This window comes from Populus euphratica, unplaced genomic scaffold (genome assembly GCF_000495115.2).
Source record: "Populus euphratica unplaced genomic scaffold, PopEup_1.0 scaffold61.1, whole genome shotgun sequence".
Taxonomy (NCBI): Eukaryota; Viridiplantae; Streptophyta; class Magnoliopsida; order Malpighiales; family Salicaceae; genus Populus; species Populus euphratica.
Genome location: NW_011499941.1, coordinates 296,635 through 313,826, shown reverse-complemented (window position 1 = coordinate 313,826; position 17,192 = coordinate 296,635). Strand labels below are relative to the sequence as shown.

General features: G+C 35.6%; 3 protein-coding genes across 8 annotated transcripts; 2 read left to right on the top strand and 1 right to left on the bottom strand.

The window, feature by feature from the left end:
* The first annotated feature begins 224 nt into the window (after positions 1-224).
* On the top strand, positions 225-4,162 carry LOC105137009 (ankyrin repeat domain-containing protein 2-like). Of its 2 annotated transcripts, XM_011042563.1 has the most exons (10): positions 225-275; positions 366-423; positions 540-641; positions 761-951; positions 1,212-1,424; positions 1,520-1,668; positions 1,834-2,002; positions 3,083-3,175; positions 3,584-3,723; positions 3,819-4,162. In XM_011042563.1, the coding sequence occupies exons 3-10, from the start codon at positions 605-607 to the stop codon at positions 3,916-3,918; spliced, it is 1,092 nt and encodes a 363-aa protein (XP_011040865.1). In that variant the 5' UTR covers positions 225-275; positions 366-423; positions 540-604; the 3' UTR covers positions 3,919-4,162. The 2 variants fall into 2 exon arrangements, with proteins under 2 accessions (XP_011040865.1, XP_011040864.1); XM_011042562.1 differs by having other exon boundaries at positions 230-423.
* A 1,830-nt stretch (positions 4,163-5,992) lies between these two features.
* Positions 5,993-11,011, top strand: CLC-E (chloride channel E). Of its 3 annotated transcripts, XM_011042556.1 has the most exons (7): positions 5,994-6,891; positions 6,980-7,180; positions 7,338-7,478; positions 7,614-7,804; positions 8,730-9,290; positions 9,761-9,969; positions 10,363-11,011. In XM_011042556.1, exons 1-7 carry the CDS (start codon positions 6,090-6,092, stop codon positions 10,391-10,393), a joined length of 2,136 nt encoding a protein of 711 aa, XP_011040858.1. In that variant the 5' UTR covers positions 5,994-6,089; the 3' UTR covers positions 10,394-11,011. The 3 variants fall into 3 exon arrangements, with proteins under 3 accessions (XP_011040857.1, XP_011040858.1, XP_011040856.1); XM_011042555.1 differs by having other exon boundaries at positions 5,993-6,891; positions 7,338-7,804; positions 9,761-10,012; XM_011042554.1 differs by having other exon boundaries at positions 7,338-7,804.
* A 732-nt stretch (positions 11,012-11,743) lies between these two features.
* LOC105137005 (histone deacetylase 19) lies at positions 11,744-15,197 on the bottom strand. Of its 3 annotated transcripts, none has more exons than XM_011042552.1 (8): positions 15,098-15,197; positions 14,150-14,741; positions 13,486-13,926; positions 13,112-13,342; positions 12,827-12,897; positions 12,687-12,744; positions 12,216-12,287; positions 11,744-12,071 (listed from the first exon to the last, which is right to left on the bottom strand). In XM_011042552.1, exons 2-8 carry the CDS (start codon positions 14,678-14,680, stop codon positions 11,970-11,972), a joined length of 1,506 nt encoding a protein of 501 aa, XP_011040854.1. In that variant the 5' UTR covers positions 14,681-14,741; positions 15,098-15,197; the 3' UTR covers positions 11,744-11,969. The 3 variants fall into 3 exon arrangements, with proteins under 3 accessions (XP_011040854.1, XP_011040855.1, XP_011040853.1); XM_011042553.1 differs by having other exon boundaries at positions 14,150-14,736; positions 15,098-15,188; XM_011042551.1 differs by having other exon boundaries at positions 14,150-15,146.
* Between the last annotated feature and the right edge of the window lie 1,995 nt (positions 15,198-17,192).

Below are 17,192 nucleotides of genomic sequence, written 5' to 3'. Positions count from 1 at the left end.
ACTCAAATTGTTTCACCTCGCGCTCAAATTGAGGCAAAATAAGGCAACTGTTCAAGGAAATTAATTATCATCCCTGTGAGGGGTCAACAGAACATGTACACAGGCCCAATCTCAAATATTGTCGGCCCATCGATTCATGAATCCGGTCATCGGGTTCGGGCCTGCTAGTAAGGTAAAAAAACAAAAAAGGAAGACAGCGGTGGCAGTAACCGATACATAAGCCACTGGTTCGATGACAAGATGAGGATTGAGATGGCCTACTAACAATAAGCTTGGTCTGTATTCAATTCAATCAAATCCTTTCCTTGTCATCGTGCACGCTTCTTCTTCTTCTTCTTCTTCTTACTTGAGCTGTGTGGTGGCAGATACCTTTCTTGAAACCATCAATTCATACACGCAGCCTTGCTTGCCTGCGTCTGCCTGGTAATCCTCTTAGTCCAACCTGCTTCTAGTTTTATAATTAGCAAATTAATATTATTTATTTATAAAAAGTAATTATTCGATTGGATTCGATTTCTTCTTTTGTCTGTCGTCTTCAGATAAAAATCTATCCTCTCCTTTCTTCGACTGCATAATTTTCATTAAGCTTAGCTTGTTGTTCGTCATGGCGACCACGAACAAGGATGTTACTATTCCATCTGGTATGCTTTCTACCGTCCTTTCAATTTCCTGGATGGATCCGTTGCTGCTGTTGTTATTGTGCTTGCGAGATAACCTCGACTGAGTCGCTCACTCGAATCGCAAATTGCTTTGTTATTAGATGAGAAAACAGGTTCGGCTTCGGGTGCAGAAAATAACAGCAAAGACTCCTCATCTAAATCATCAGAAACCTCCTCAACCTCTGGGGAACCAAGAAGAGCTCCTTCTCAATCTCCAGGAGTGGGAGGTGCTGCTGCTGCTGGATTTCCTCCTAATCCTTTTGATTTCTCTGCTATGACTGGCCTGCTTAATGTATGTTTATCAATTTTCATTGCTTTTACTCTTCAGTTCTTTTCTTTGTTTTCAATTTCATTTGCGGAGTAAAAACATTAGATAAGCTATCTTTTTGGCAGTGAAGGTCTTGCCTTCTAACATGCCCGCATGTCCTAAGCTAAATCCACTTTTCACATTGAAGCTCATTTTGTGAACTTGTTCTTACTACGTTTTAATATTGAATGATTTTGCCATATTTCTCTAAGGGTTTATAGATGTCTATGCTTTGATATATGAAGGACCCGAGCATAAAGGAGTTAGCCGAGCAGATAGCCAAAGATCCTTCATTCAATCAGATGGCAGAGCAGCTCCAGAAGACTTTTCAAGGTGCGACAGCCGAAGATGCTATCCCTAACTTTGATACTCAACAATACTATTCAACCATGCAACAGGTTATGCAGAATCCTCAATTTATGACTATGGCTGAGCACCTTGGCACTGCATTAATGCAGGTATATCTGTGTTTTTTTGGCTTGTCTCATGTTCCTATTCATTGTTTAATTGTAAGTCCTGATGAAAGGCTAATTTTTTCCCTATCATTACTCAGGATCCATCAATGTCTCAAATGCTTGAGAGTTTCACAAACCCATCGCAAAAGGATCAGATTGAGGAGCGAATGACACGAATAAGAGAAGATCCTTCTTTAAAGCCTATTTTAGAAGAGATAGAGTCCGGTGGTCCAGCTGCCATGATGAGGTTAGTAATCATAATATCTAGTATTTTACTATTACTTGTTTATAAAAATGGGGAAAAACTAGAAGATTGTTGCTATGTTTCTCCTGCCTTGATATTAGCAAAGATGGATCATTTAAGTTCGTTTTATTTTCTCAACTTATTGACAGCCAAATTATGCTTGCCTAGGTACTGGAATGATAAAGACGTTCTCCAGAAGTTGGGTGAAGCAATGGGTCTTGCGGTTTCCGAAGAAGCAGGCACTTCTGTGGAAACTTCTGGACACGAGGAAGCAGAAGAAGCAGGAAATGAGGATGACTCAGTTGTCCATCACTGTGCCAGTGTTGGTGATGTTGAGGTAGGGTACAATTTGCTTTTGATTGCCTGCTGCCTTGTTTGCAGATTTGACACACTTAACCTTTATGTATTTTTCCCCTGATGGATGCCACCTTTATTTATAATTACATCATTTAAATTGTTTTTGCTTTTCTTTCCCATTAAATGCATTGCATCTTATCTATCAGTTAAAGCGATTGCAGCCTAGACTGGCTGAAAGTATTGAAAGTTGTCTAATTACTGTTAATGGAAGTGTTTTGCTAATGTTTTGTGGATGAGTGCCCAATTTGATATGATGAGAGAGGATATAGGCACAGATTTCTATTTCAGCACACCACAAGACTTACTGTCATGGCAGCATTATTAGACAATGATGACCCCTGGAACTTTCTTAGACATTGATGGTTTCTTCTCATCACTCTCTTTTAAGCCCATGCACAGCTTTTGACATTTTGAACTTTGTTGGTAGCTGTAGATACGTGACTTGTTCATGTTCATTTAGCAATTAGTTGAAGCTCCTTAACACTTTTAGCTTGATCTTTGGATTAGTTTAAATGTGGAGACCACATGGTGAATGCTGAATGGAAAATTGAATATATATACCTTTATTTTGATTTTTATGTTGGTATTTTGTTCTTCCATCTCTATAGATTTTAGTGGCATTGCTTCACTTGGTAAGATGTAGAGCATTTATGTGGCCCTTGACTTTAGTGTATTATATATAATTTTTATCATACTTACATGTACACTCGTTATTCAACGTTTCCATTAATCCTTTGAATAGTTTGTTGGATATTATGGTCCTCATTGTTCTTCCATTTCTATTGTAAATATCTGAACATGGCCCAATGCTATTTAGTTCATTTTAGAGAAGTCCAATGACTGCTAACTTGGTCATTTTGACTACATTGGGAGAATTCAATATTTCTCTAAAGTCTGCGGAAGGTGGATCATTTTTTTTTTCCTCCTTTGACGTTCAATATAATTTCTTTTGCCTCCATGTAAATATCCAATGCTTCTCTGTTCTATCTATTTAAGTCACATCAATTGGAGATACCGTTTGCAAATTTACCTCAAAATTTTATGTGCACTCTCCAATTAGGGTTTGAAAAATGCTCTAGCCTCTGGTGCTGACAAGGATGAAGAAGATTCAGAGGGAAGAACTGCATTGCATTTTTCCTGCGGATATGGAGAGGTATCATTATTTCTAAACTACTGCTCTGTTGTTTGTATGTGGTGTAGACTCTTGCTTTTTGCCCCTCCCCTCTTCAGCGGTTAATCTTGGCTTTTTTGTTATTATCAAAAGACAAGTAATCGTTAGATGTGACTTCAGGAACCTATTATGGTATGCTGCTAGAAAGAGTTCATGAATACCTGCGCTGGTTCTTGGTAGTTGCCCATGGCACATTGCAAAAAATGAACTCCCTAGTTGGCTTGCAATGATAAAAGGCTAGATGTTAGATTGGTCAGTGAGCTATAGCTGACATCTTGGTTTGGGCCCCTTCTAGTTGCAGAATCATTGGGCCGTCAGACATTGGAAATTTATGCAAATTGGTCAAATTGCTATTGTAAGCAACAAGCAGCTGCTTTCAATTTGTTTCAGGTGAAGTGTGCCCAAATTCTTCTCGAGGCTGGGGCAACTGTTGATGCACTGGATAAGAACAAGAACACCGCCCTGCATTATGCAGCTGGTTATGGAAGGAAGGAGTGTGTAGCCCTTTTACTGGAAAATGGCGCTGCAGTGTAAGTCAATAGCTCTCAGTTAGGAATGCCCTCCCTTTATGGCTTCATGTGATTTTTCCTGTCATGATGGAATCTCTCTTTGGGTTAAACTACAGTACGCTTCAGAACATGGATGGCAAGACGCCCATTGACGTTGCTAAACTCAACAACCAGCAAGAGGTGCTAAAGTTGCTCGAGAAGGATGCCTTCCTGTAACTTGGCATGTCTTAGGACTTGAGCGTGCTAAACAATTTGATGTCTTTATTATCATCTGGTTGCTACTTCTTGAGTTTTGAAATTGGTGGCATAATTATTCTGTCTTCTGTATCTGGGATTAGATAGGCATGCGACGAAATGTTCTATTCCATCCTCCATACATTATCTCCAACTGAGAGCATCTCGAAAATGGTTTTGATTGGATACCGTATTGTATTTATTTATTTATTCTTGTTTTAACTTCTGATGCCTCGGTTTTAACATCAACAAATCCCAACAGTCATTTTGTGTTCCTGAGGTAGTACTTCTGATGCGAAAACAGACTATCCAGCATTTTGGTCAGGGTTCAACCTGTTGGGTCATCCACACTGTTTGAGGACCAAAATAAATATTTGAAAAATAAACAGGGCCATCACGGTGGTTTATAAGGTGGTGAACAGTGCTGAATGCTCACTGTCTACCCCCACGCTTTTTTGTTTTTAACTAATAAAAAGGTTTCATATCTAAATTAACATTAACAAATTAAATAAATACAAAGCTTTTTCACTTTCTAAGTCTCTTGATTTTTTTTCTCTCTACGCTTTTGTTAATGAACTGTACTTCTTTTTAATTTAATCATTGTAAGTCATATAAATATAGTTTTATGTCTTGAAATCTGTTTTAATTGGTATGTTATGGTATGTTGAATATTCTAGCATTAAATTTTAGATCAATTTTACAAACTTGAATTAAAAATATTTTTAAAAACAAAATTAAAAGAGAAGAATTGAGTTTGATATTTTTTTCCCTTAAAAAGAAAACCTATTCTCGATTACATTGTTCGAAAGGAGTGGAAAGGTTGAATTTAGTCCCTCAAGTTTTATATTTTGCGTATTTGGCTCATGTTTTTTGAACCTTTACTTTTTATTTATGTAATTTTTATTTGTTTTGCATTTCTGTATATAATTGTTGTTGAAGAATAGAAAAAATCACTAGTAAATAGAAAAAAGAGATAAAATTCACATAGGACAATATTTTTACCATGTGTTTATAGATTTGTTTTTAATAGGAGAACTCAACTAAATGTTTGAAAAAGTAAATGAGGTTGAAATTTATTTAATTTGATTTGGATCTTTTTATTGTAATTAATTTTTTTTTTATGGATATAAATGAGGTATAAGAGATCCAATTGTTTTTTTTTTTTGAGTTAATAAAGATTGGAATTTAAATTTTTAGACCCAAAAATCAATTACCGAAGTCTGCAGGCACGCGATGCTTTGTCAGCCTAAACAGTGTTTAGTTGCCGGCTAGGTGCGCGTGACTGAATTTTGTTTTTTGCATTTTATCACTAGATTTTCTTCAAATAAATTTATTAAAATGTTAATCAAATAATTATCTAATTATATCATAGTTTTCAAATAACATGAGTATTTTATGAGAATATTAACCATTACTTTTCAAATAATTATATATGAAACTAATATGCATAATTTCTTAAGAAATTTATATATAATGGGAATGAAATATCTATTTTGTTATTTTTTAATGTAAGCTTTTCTTTATATAATTCCTTACATGATTATTATTATTATTAATATTTTCAATACATTTGTGTCAAAATCATGAATTCATGATTTATTTTTAATTTTTCTAATAAAACCTGTTTTTAAGATTTTAATAAACTTTTATTTTTCTAATGAAACATATATGATTCATGGCAAAAAAAAAGAAGAAAAAAGCATGAGGTTTTTATTGAAGAGATACATTTCTCTCTTATTTCAAATCACTAATAAGTTTTCGGATATTTATTTTAATTATTTTTAGTTTTTATTATATAAATAAAAAAATTGTTAAAAAAATATGCATTAATAAGAAAAAGAAAACTTAAAATTAAAAAAATACAGAATTTAAATTATACATCGTAACTTAATAAATACATATATTCCTTTTATTTTCAAATAACTTTATAAAATCTATCAAAACTCGAAAGAAAATTACGATAAATAATTGAATAATATATATGGGAGGCTTTTTTTTTTTTTTTTTTTAAAAAAAAAACACTAATTATCTAAAGTATGAATGGATTAGAGAAGATCCGTTGGTAAAACTTAAGAAAGACAATGACGATGGATAGGATATATGAATTGGATAGGTGGAGGATGTAGAAGAAGGTAATATCAAATTGGATATTAATGGGAAGTGCATTGCCTCCACGACTGCTCATCTCTGCTTCCCTCTCCCTCTCCTTCTCTAGAAGAAACCGATTGTTCTCCTCCTCTTCAAATCATCGCTATTACCAGTACAAAAAGATTGGGATCCCCACTGCTCTCTCAGCCCCGTTAACCCCAGCTGAGAGAAGAAGAGATTGCACTAGTACTGTTAATGCTACTGCTACTGCTACTGCAAGCAATGAAGACGATGAAGAAAAAGAAAATCAAAAGCCAAAACTGATCAGAAAGATAAATGATGGTGGTGGTGGTGGTGATTCCGGTATAATAATATCATCTTGCTTGGTGGGTCTTTTGACTGGGATAGCTGTAGTGCTGTTCAACAACGCAGTGCATGAAATACGGGACTTGTTCTGGGATGGAATTCCTTATAGGGGTGCTACCTGGTTGAGAGAGGAGCCTCTCGAATCTAACTGGTTAAGAGTTGTCTCCGTCCCTGCTTGTGGCGGCTTGATCGTTAGCATCTTGAACCTCCTTCAAACAACCATTATTACCAGTAGTAGTAGTACTACTAATAAAAACGATAAAAAAGGATGGCTACAATTACCAGTGGCCGCTGCCGCCGCCGCTCCGAGTTTCTTGAAAACGTTGGCTGCTTGTTTCACTCTTGGTACTGGTAATTCCCTTGGCCCCGAAGGTCCTAGTGTCGAGATTGGTGCTTCCGTAGCCAAAGGAATTGCTTCTCTCTCTGTCTTTAATAATCACAATTCTAATCAAACAAAACTTTCCCTCCTAGCTGCTGGCTCTGCTGCTGGAATCTCGTCTGGTTTGTTTCTCTCTCTATCTCTCGCTTTGTTTTACAAAAAATAGTCAATTATTATCTATTTCCTAAAGAATTTAAAAAAGAAAAACAGGATTCAATGCTGCTGTTGCTGGTTGTTTTTTTGCTGTGGAGTCGGTGTTGTGGCCATCACCAAGCGATTCAACAACGTCACTCACAAACACCACTTCTATGGTTATACTTAGCGCTGTCGTAGCTTCTGTTGTATCAGAAATTGGTCTTGGTTCTGAACCTGCTTTTAAGGTCCCCGACTATGACTTCCGCTCCCCGAGTGGTAAGTAAAAAGATTCAATTACTAATAGCACATGCTGTCAACGTAATTTCTTCTACGTTGATTGGTTGGTTTTGCTTGTATTTTAATTAATCATTCAAGCTTTTATCACTTACTATTAAAGCCTAAAAATGCTAGCTATTATTCATCTCATTTTCAGAACTTCCACTGTATCTTTTGCTGGGTATCCTCTGCGGCTTGGTTTCATTGACCTTATCTAGATGCACATCCTTCATGCTCTCAACTGTCAATCATCTTCACCGCACTGTTGGGATTCCAAGTGCTGCGTTTCCTGTTCTAGGTAGTTTAGCTACTGGCACCATAGCTTTGGCATATCCTGAAATCCTATACTGGGGTTTTGAGAATGTTGACATTTTGTTGGAATCTCGGCCATTTGTCCAGGGCCTCTCAGCTGACCTAGTGCTTCAGCTTGTAGGAGTCAAGATAGTTGCAACCTCCTTATGCCGGGCCTCTGGATTAGTAGGAGGCTACTATGCCCCATCCCTCTTTATCGGTGCTGCAACTGGAATGGCATATGGGAAGTTCATTAATATTGCAGTTGCTCAGTCTAATCCCACACTCCAACTATCCTTCTTGGAAGTGGCATCACCACAAGCTTATGGGCTGGTACTATTATAATGCATGATTATACAGCATCATAATTTCTTATATTCAAGTTCTTATCTACTGGTTTTTATGGTCCTTGCACAATGATAACTCACTATGGTATGCATCACAAAACTCAATAATCCCCTGTCAACATATATATTGCCACTGCTGAGGACAAAGAAGTGTAGATTGATGTGGCTTTATTAGTTCACTTTCTGAAAAGGAGAATTTAAAGCTTTCAAGTTTCCTGCCAATTGTTACATTAGTAAATGGTAGGGAGTAGATCACCACAGAAATTCTTTGCTCCCTTTGTTGGCTGTTCAATGAACAATAAGTAGTCTCAACAGGAGCAGACCCACCCTGAAGTTAATCTCTACTGAAATCAAGTACACCATAACCTTGCTGCTATGTTCTTTGTGTAATTAGAGGTAAGTAAATATATAAAAAGATTCATCCCTGGAAGATAACAAGATTCCAGATGGAACAGAAGAAAACAATTGCAGTGAGTGCTGGGAAGTTCTCACTATATTCAAATAAAAATATATGCAATCAGGATAAAAAATTCTTATCTATTGGCTGTAAACTAATGGAAGCTAAAACAAATCTACTCCTTTTGAACTAACTGCTTGAGTATTAATTGATTGATGACGGTTCTGTTCAGTTACACGATGCCTTCAACATGAATGAAAGCTATCATGATTGAATCTCTCCCAAGGCATCTTAATTTCTCATATAAGGCTACTGATATAGTTGGCAACTAAGTCACAGAGGCATCTTTGGACAGAGATGACTACCACAAGGTAGCTTGGAATCATCATGCATTGATGAAATGATTTTTTGTTGAGCACATTTAGTCATCCATACATGTAAACATTTTTTGATTGGATACTCTAAACCATCAAAAAGCATAATGCCATTGATCATTGGGAGATGCCCGTTTCAGGTTGGAATGGCTGCGACACTTGCAGGGGTGTGTCAGGTACCTCTTACTGCAGTTTTGCTGCTCTTTGAATTGACACAAGACTATCGAATAGTTCTACCACTACTCGGAGCTGTAGGGTTGTCCTCATGGGTCACATCTGGACAGAAAAGAAGAAGGGATGGCAAAGGTACCACAAAACTCAATGAGGGAAACAGGCATCCAACTCAAGAACCTGAAATGTCTTCCTCCAAGACAAGTGGACTCTCCTCTGGTTATGTATTTACCGAAAAGGCACCTTATGAATATAACCCTTGTGAACTTGAGAGTTCTCTCTGCATAGATGATTCTAGTCTTGAAACTGAAGTTTTCGAGAAGAGCATTTTAGTTTCAGAGGCCATGAGAACAAGATATGTAACTGTTCTCATGAGCACTTTACTCACTGAAGCAGTGAGTCTTATGCTTGCAGAAAAGCAGTCTTGTGCAATGGTTGTTGATGACAATAATTTTTTAATTGGTTTGCTGACTCTTGCCGAGATTGATGATTATAGCAAAATTATAAAGTCTGAAAACAGGATGACCAAGGTATGGGACCCTTGAACAAATTTTCATCATCCCATATAACTTTCAGTTGTTTGTTCTGCTGTGTTGAAAAGGTTTAGATGTCATAAATATGAAAAAAAGGCCAAAAAAATATAATAAACCACTCGGTTAAGGATTCTAAAATCAAATTAAGACAGAAGACAAAATGTAAATGGTTTCATTATGTTCATCAAGTAGGCATGCTTTGGTAGAAATCTTTTTTAACAAGCACATGCTTAATTATGCTGCAAATGGAAATTTTAAATTTATCTGTACATTGATATTGGGTACTATTATATATTGGTATTCTGCCTGCATACTACAGAACAGATGGGTTCAATTTAAAGGTGTTGGTGACTTGGTCTTTACTTTAGAGTTCCTAAAGTACCTGCCATGTTAATAGCTTGTTGCAATTACCACATCCGAGTTATGACTGTCTACTAATCTTGATCGATTGGCTGTTTCTGTATCAGGAACTTTTAGTATCTGAATTGTGTTCCTTAGATGGAAAAAGATGTCAAGCACCCTGGATTGCAAAGCCTAGTATGGATCTTCTCTCAGTGCAGATCATCATGGATAGGCATGGTGTGAATCAGGTTCCAGTTGTTTCAGAACATATTGAAGATCACAAGAGGCAACCAGTAGGCCTTTTGGACAGAGAATGTATCAGCGTGACTTTCAGGTTTCTACACAACATTTAGCAAAGACAGCACTTCCACTAGCTAGTAACTATACTAAACATCACTTGCTATATGCAACAAACTGGCTGGTCGCGTCAATGCAATTCGTTTATGGTCATGTCATGCTTTTCTTCGTTCTCAGTACTTTTAATTGACTCTATCAATGCCATTGCAGTTTCAACAATATTAATCATGTTTTGTGCTGTAATATTGGGAAATCAAAACAAGGATAAAATCTGGTTTAAAAAAGTAGAACACCTGCTTCTCTTTCCTTGTTGTATGAGAAGAAAAGGAGAAAGAAATCAAATGTCAATTAAGTTGTTAGTGTATTATCACTGTCCTTCCTACCATGTTTTCTGACCTCTTTATTTTATGATTTTGGTGGATGTTTACAGAGCCCTAGCAACCAGAGAATCCCTCAGATAGCATCCCATGTTAGAAAGACCAGGCCTCTATACAAGGATGAGGAGTCAGTCTGCCTTGATATGATATTTGGCTGATGCTGATAGTTTCCTAGTTTGTAATACCAGTTTGAGGCTAGCAGAGGCTGTGTTATCGTTTTAGTGACAGTGGAGCTGGACAGCAGCACAGGGGGAGGAAGGACCATCCCCTCTAATCCATATGCCATTAATTGAGTTGAGAGTAACAGCAGGAATAGGATGAAAACTTAACCTCTGCAAGGATACAATAAGGGTCCTGAAATGACGGCGCCTGCTGTTGGATTGTCGGTTTCTCAAACAATGGTGGCCTAAGCTAAAGCTACTGGCTGGCCTTGGGGGTGCTTCAACTTGGTGCTTCATCTTTCATGGGCTTTTTATCTTGTGTGCTTTTTTCTCGTGGTCCATGTCTATTTTTGTCATTGAAAATTGCGTTGATAATCTATCTAAGTATGTATACTTGATGTGAGTGCTAACCCGATCACTGACTGCAACAGCAAGTACAAAGTTGCTCTGCCCTGGCTATGCCACTCAAATCAGCTTGGTTTCCTGACAATTGTCTCGAATTATTTGGTGCAATGACAGGCAGCATGCGCCCGTCAACTATATGTGTCATTTTTATCGTTGGAGGCTTTCCTGCAAAGATTAAAAAATTAATTTTTTTTTATTTTAAATTAATAATTTTTAAATTTTTTTAGATTATTTTAATAAACTGATATTACAAATAATTTTTTAAAATAAAAAATATTATTTTAATATATTTTTAAATAAAAAACAATTACAATTATATTCTCAAGTATAAAATTTTTTAGATTAATTTTTTGAAATTTTTTGGTATGAGCTTTTAAACTGTGGTTTATAAATTTTTTTTTTTTAATATTTTCAATTTATTTTAATATATTAATATAAAAAATAATTTTTTAAAAATAAAATAAAATATACTTTTAAATAAAAAATATTTAAAAAAACAACTATTCCTACATTTTTAAATATATCCTTCCATTAAAAACCGTTAAAATTTGAATTATAGCTTCTAGTGCACACGTCAGAAAATCTAGAAGAGAGATAGGAGTAAGAAGATGGCCTGACCGTAGCCGACCAGTGGCTGACCATTTTGATTCCACAGACCCTGGCGTCTACCTATTCTTATACATGCTGGGAAATCCAAGTAAGGGTGGCTTCACAGTGGCAGGGGTCACCAATGAATCTGGTGTGAATTCCACTTTCAATGGCTTCAATCTTCTGTAGGGGTGTTGTGCCCAAATACACTCTTCATACGCGCTGGGAGATCCAACAACATGCTGCTTCTAGGTAGAACAATCACAATTTTCATCACTAATTATTTAAGAAGAAAAAATCATCGAATTCCATTATATATTTTTTCTCTATTTTGAATTTCAATTCGAAGTTTCCATAATATCCAGTACACATTGCATTAATTAAATAACCCGTATTCAGAGATGAAACCATTCAGGATTCAGGCTTTTACAAGTGTGTATTCGTATATGCAGAGCTCGAGAAACCATACACAAACTTAGAACAGTTTGTGGAATGGTACTTTTTACTCATGACTTGGAGAACATCTGATCAGAAGATGCCTTGTTCACATTCTCCTGCTCAACTCTCACACCTGCCTCATCAATTTGCTTAGGACCAGCATCCACAGCCTGCATGAGATTATGCCAATCAGTAAAACTTGTGATCAATAGAAGCAAGTCCCCTTGAGAATTTTGTGTGCTGAATAATCTATAAACAGTATCGCATTGTGTTTCACATTCGATTTTTCTTGCAGGAGTGCGCATTAATCTCACCTTTCCACTTGCATTCTCGGCTATTGTTGTATCAAAGCCTCTAGCATGCCCAGAACTTCCTTTCTGGCCCTCCTGTGAAAAGGAATGTGAAAATATTCAAAACTGGAAGATGTACGGATGAGTATTTTGTAATCTTGCTTCTGGGAAAAAAACACTAGGAGATCTTGTGTTGAAGGAAGATAATAAAAAAAAAAAAAGTTTTTTTTTTTTTTTATCGTTACAGCAGCATTAGCGTTATCATTGATTGAAGAAAGCAGATGATGCAACTTCTTCCTGCCAAATTCACCTGGGATAAATTCTCAAAAGCTAACTATCAAAATTATTTCTCCCCTTTCAGAACCAGAAAAAGGATATCTTGTTAAGGTTATGGGTTAAGACAGTTGATGAGTAATCAGGAAAAGTCCACTCATAGGCCAACATCATGAATTTAAAATTCTGAAAAGATAAAGAGGTAATTGTAGTTCTTCGTACCGACTCTTTTGGCTCAGCTTCGACTATTTCTCTCTTGACTCTGCCTGGTAATGGCTTGCTGTAAATACAGGTAAATTAGTAAACAGCAGACATAAAATAATCTATAAAAACTTGTTTTTTTTTGGTAGAACAAAAGATACCGTTCTTCATCAACATCCATGTCGGAATCTGGATCCCATCTCTCATCTGCTTCATTCTGTTCTTCTTCTGCCTGATCATTCTCAATAAATCATGACATATTGTTTAGTATCAATTAGCAGACATGATTCTATTCATGAACTATAAAACAAGTTAACCCTAGACTATTAAAAAGAGTTTTAATGTGAAGCCCAAGTAGATAAACTGTAAAATCTTAGTTGTGAATTGTGAGAACAATTAGAATCAATGCCACCTATTTTGTCTTTATAAAAATAAGCGAAGGATACCTCCGGAAGCTCAGTATCAGGTACTCTTTCCTGAAATTGGACACTCGGTGCATGCTGAAGCTTTGAAAGATTATCAAGGAGCTTAGACCGTATTTCCTCTAGTACCTGGTGGGAATTCTTATTTTCCATGTTGCTAGGGGCAACATGGAGAGTATAATCTGGACCGAAGTACTCATAATACTCATGCTGAGGCATCTTATCATCAACTTCTATTCCAAGTGCAACTCCAGTCTGTCATGTATTAGACGCATCAAAAACGTAGTAGGTTAAAAGAAGACATTAAAGGAATTAATTCAAATCAAATTCATAAATAATTGAGAAAGATACGTTTCAAATGCAAAACAACAAAGGATCATTTACCAAGAAAATCATACCTCATAGCACCAGCAGCGAGCAACATTTCGAAGGGGGTAGCCCCCACCCCCCAATAGCAATAATGGCACATTAAAAGATCTCATAAATTTAACACACTCTGCATGGCCCTTGATTGAAAGATTGAAGCATCCTAATCTATCGCCAGATAATGAGTCCGCACCACATTGGAGAATCACAGCGCCCGGCTTAAAAACTTCCATTACTTTTCCAATTAGTGGTTTAAACAAGAAATGATAGCTCTCATCATCAATCCCATCATCCAACGGAACATTAAGAGAGTAGTATTTTCCTTTTGAATATCCAATATCACGTACATCCCCAGTCCCAGGAAAATAATCTCCAAATTTATGGAATGAAACGGTCATGACTCTATCAGTGGTGTAAAATGCTTCCTCCACACCGTCACCGTGATGAATGTCGATATCCACATACAGAACACGCTGCACAGACATGGAAAGAAAAAAAATCCGATTATAAGATTAGACCTGAAAACCTAAGAGAAAAAATAATGATACAATAGGTGCCGTTCAATTTTGGAGTAGCGATTAGAAGAGATTGAATTAAACCAATGCTTCACTAAAAAAAAAAAAAACCGGGCATTTTTAAAGGTGATATTGAGCAACCATGTTAGCGTCTATAGCTGAGAGAGGGATGGTAAAAAACCTCATGCACTTTAAGAAGCTCCAGGATTGCAAGCACGATGTCATTGACATAACAAAAACCAGAAGCCTCACACTTCTTAGCATGATGGAGGCCACCAGCCCAATTGACAGCAATGTCACAGAGGTTGTGATTTAACTTGACGGCACCCCCAACAGAGCCACCAGCGTAAGTCTGGCAGAAGGAGTAGAGGCCATCAAAGACAGGACAATCTTCACCAACATTAAAGCGCTTCAGCTGCCTGAGCTGGTCCTGCTGGGTCTCAGGGGTGATGCTGCGGAGGAAAGAGACATAATCATCAGCATGGAAGCGGCAAAGATCGCGGTCACGAGCAGGAAAGGGCTTGAGGACCTGCATGTGCTGAAGCAAACCATAGTGGGCAAGCAAAGCATGGGTCATTCGAATGCGGTGGGGCTTCATGGGGTGACCTTGGCCATAATAGTAATTGCCGACTTCTGGATCGTAGAAATAGCAAACCTTTCTCTTAACCCCGTCAGGAGCAGCGGATTGGAGAGAGTTGCCACCAGTGTCCATTGTTAGTTATTAATTATTATGGATACACGGATCTCTCTACTTGCAGCCGCACAACCCTAAACTGAAATTAGATTTGTCGATTAATTATTTAATTTTCTATCAATTTATTACATAAGAGGTCTTTGAAATTAAAAGCCGGAGCAAAAACCTAAACCCTAAAAGAAAAAAAATGGAAGAAAGGAACAACGATGCTCATGGCCAGGTATTACTAGCAACCAGTACAAGCATAGTGGGGAAACCAACAAACTACCTAACGGAGTAAATCGAAGAAGAGAAACTAAAGCAAATCAAATAATAATAGAAATATTCAAAAACGACAGAAAAAAACAAACTAAATGAGCATTTGCAGAGATTAATCAACAAACAAAACCGAAGAACAAATGATGATGAAGAAGAAGAAGAAGAATTAAAATATACTTAATGTAACACTGCACTGCACTGCTTTCTTTTCGTTGTTTGGAATCGAGGACGCCTGTGGCGAGACGGGCATGACGGCTTCGCCGGGCATAAATGGGCCTGACCACTTCATTCTGCGATCAATATTGGGCCATATAGAGCCCATTGTATATTGAAATATTTGAATCAGATGACTCATTTTTAGGGTTGTTTGGGAATGTATTATATATGTATTTTTTAAAATTTTAATTTTTTATTTAAAATAATTTTTTTATTTTCAGATTTTTTTTAATTTATTTGTATTAAAAATTAATTTTAAAAAATAAAAAATTATTTTAATATATTTCTAATTTTTTTTTAAAACATCATTGATATTGGCATAAATTATATAAATATAATAAACGAAAGTTTCTGGTTGTATTTGTTAATATTATTATGGCTGAATTAACTTGGTCCGGTTGTGGGAACATTGACTGTCATCACAGTGCAAAAATTTGGGGTAACAGTAACCACCTCAATTTCTTATTCATCCTAATCTTTTTTTTTTTTTAATTGAGATTTTTGTAACTACACGTAAAACAATAAAAATTAAAAAAAAAAACAATGTAAACGCAACAAAGGTCAAACTTGTTTTTCTCTTTTTGCAGCTTTTCTTTTTTATTATACTGGATGTTTTTACTTCCTATTTAATAATTATAGTTTGATTTTATAAAATGAATATTCAATAAACTATAAAATAGTATTTAAAATTATAAACATACAAGGTAACATGAAATGAAAAAAATACTAAAAAAATAAAAATGCAATACAAGAGAAAGGTAACAGCCCTTGTAGATTGCATTGTCACTCCTAATGTTTTTTTTTTCAATTAACTTTTTTTATTTACAATTTAATTTTTTATATTAAGTTTATTTAAGACTAAGTTTAATGTTTTATTTTAATTGATTTTATGTATAGCTCTCGTGATATTAATAACAAATTTTGAAAAGAATTAATATTTAATTTTATTGTTTTAAACCAATTAAAACATAAAAAATTCAATTTCAAACTAAAATAAATCTTTAATATTTTTCCTAATATATAACATATTTATCTTATTAAAAAAATTTATAATTTACTTTTTTTTTTTTTGAAAGCAACATCCACATTACTCCTATCCTCGCAAAAAAAATCAATCTAATGTAAAGTAGATATATCTAGAAAAAAAGAAAAGAAAAAAGAATTCGACCAGACACGTGATGGGATATCGATACAATAATCAAGTTTACATCTTGAAGAAATGAGGGGCTGGACAACGAAGAGCGCGTGTTTGAAAATATAACTATATTATTTTTTAAAATATTTTTAATTTTAAAATATATTAAAAAAATATTTTTTTATTTTTTAAAAATTATATTTAATATTATTTTGAAAATATAAAAAACATATTAATTTAAAATAAAATAAAATAAAATAATTTTTTTTTAAGACCTAAAAGCACGACTCGTTCCTGCGCGTGTATGCATTTTTCTTAACAGCTAGCCTTGACATAGAGGGAGAGGGACGGGGAGGACAGTGACTTCTTGGCAGATTATCAAACATCATCTGTGGAAGGAGACACGGTCACCACTCAGCTTCGGGGAAAGCCGAGACCCACATATCGGCACGTAGCCACGTGAGTACCAAGGACTTTCGTGGCTGCAACTGATGCCACGACTACTGGACCACCTTGCATTTTTTTACCTGCTATCTACAGTCGGACCTCACCTGATGTGGACGTTCCTATGTATTTGATTTTTTTTTTTTCCTGTAAGAAATTTTTGCAAAGAAATGAGACCGAGAGATCAGAAATGAATCCATCGGTCCTTTATTGATTCTGTGCCACGTCGAAGACTACAGATAGGTGATGGAAGGTGACAATTGAAGGATCTAGCTACTACGTGTACGAAAACTTGATTTAAGTCTCCAAAAATACAATTACACCATATATATATATATATTGATATTAAAAATAATTTTTTAATACAATTATTATTATATTTTCAAGTACCATATACAAAAACCAAAACAAAATAATTTGAGGCTCTCCTAATTTAGTTATATGTGTCAAAAAAATAAAGGATAAAAATAAAATTCA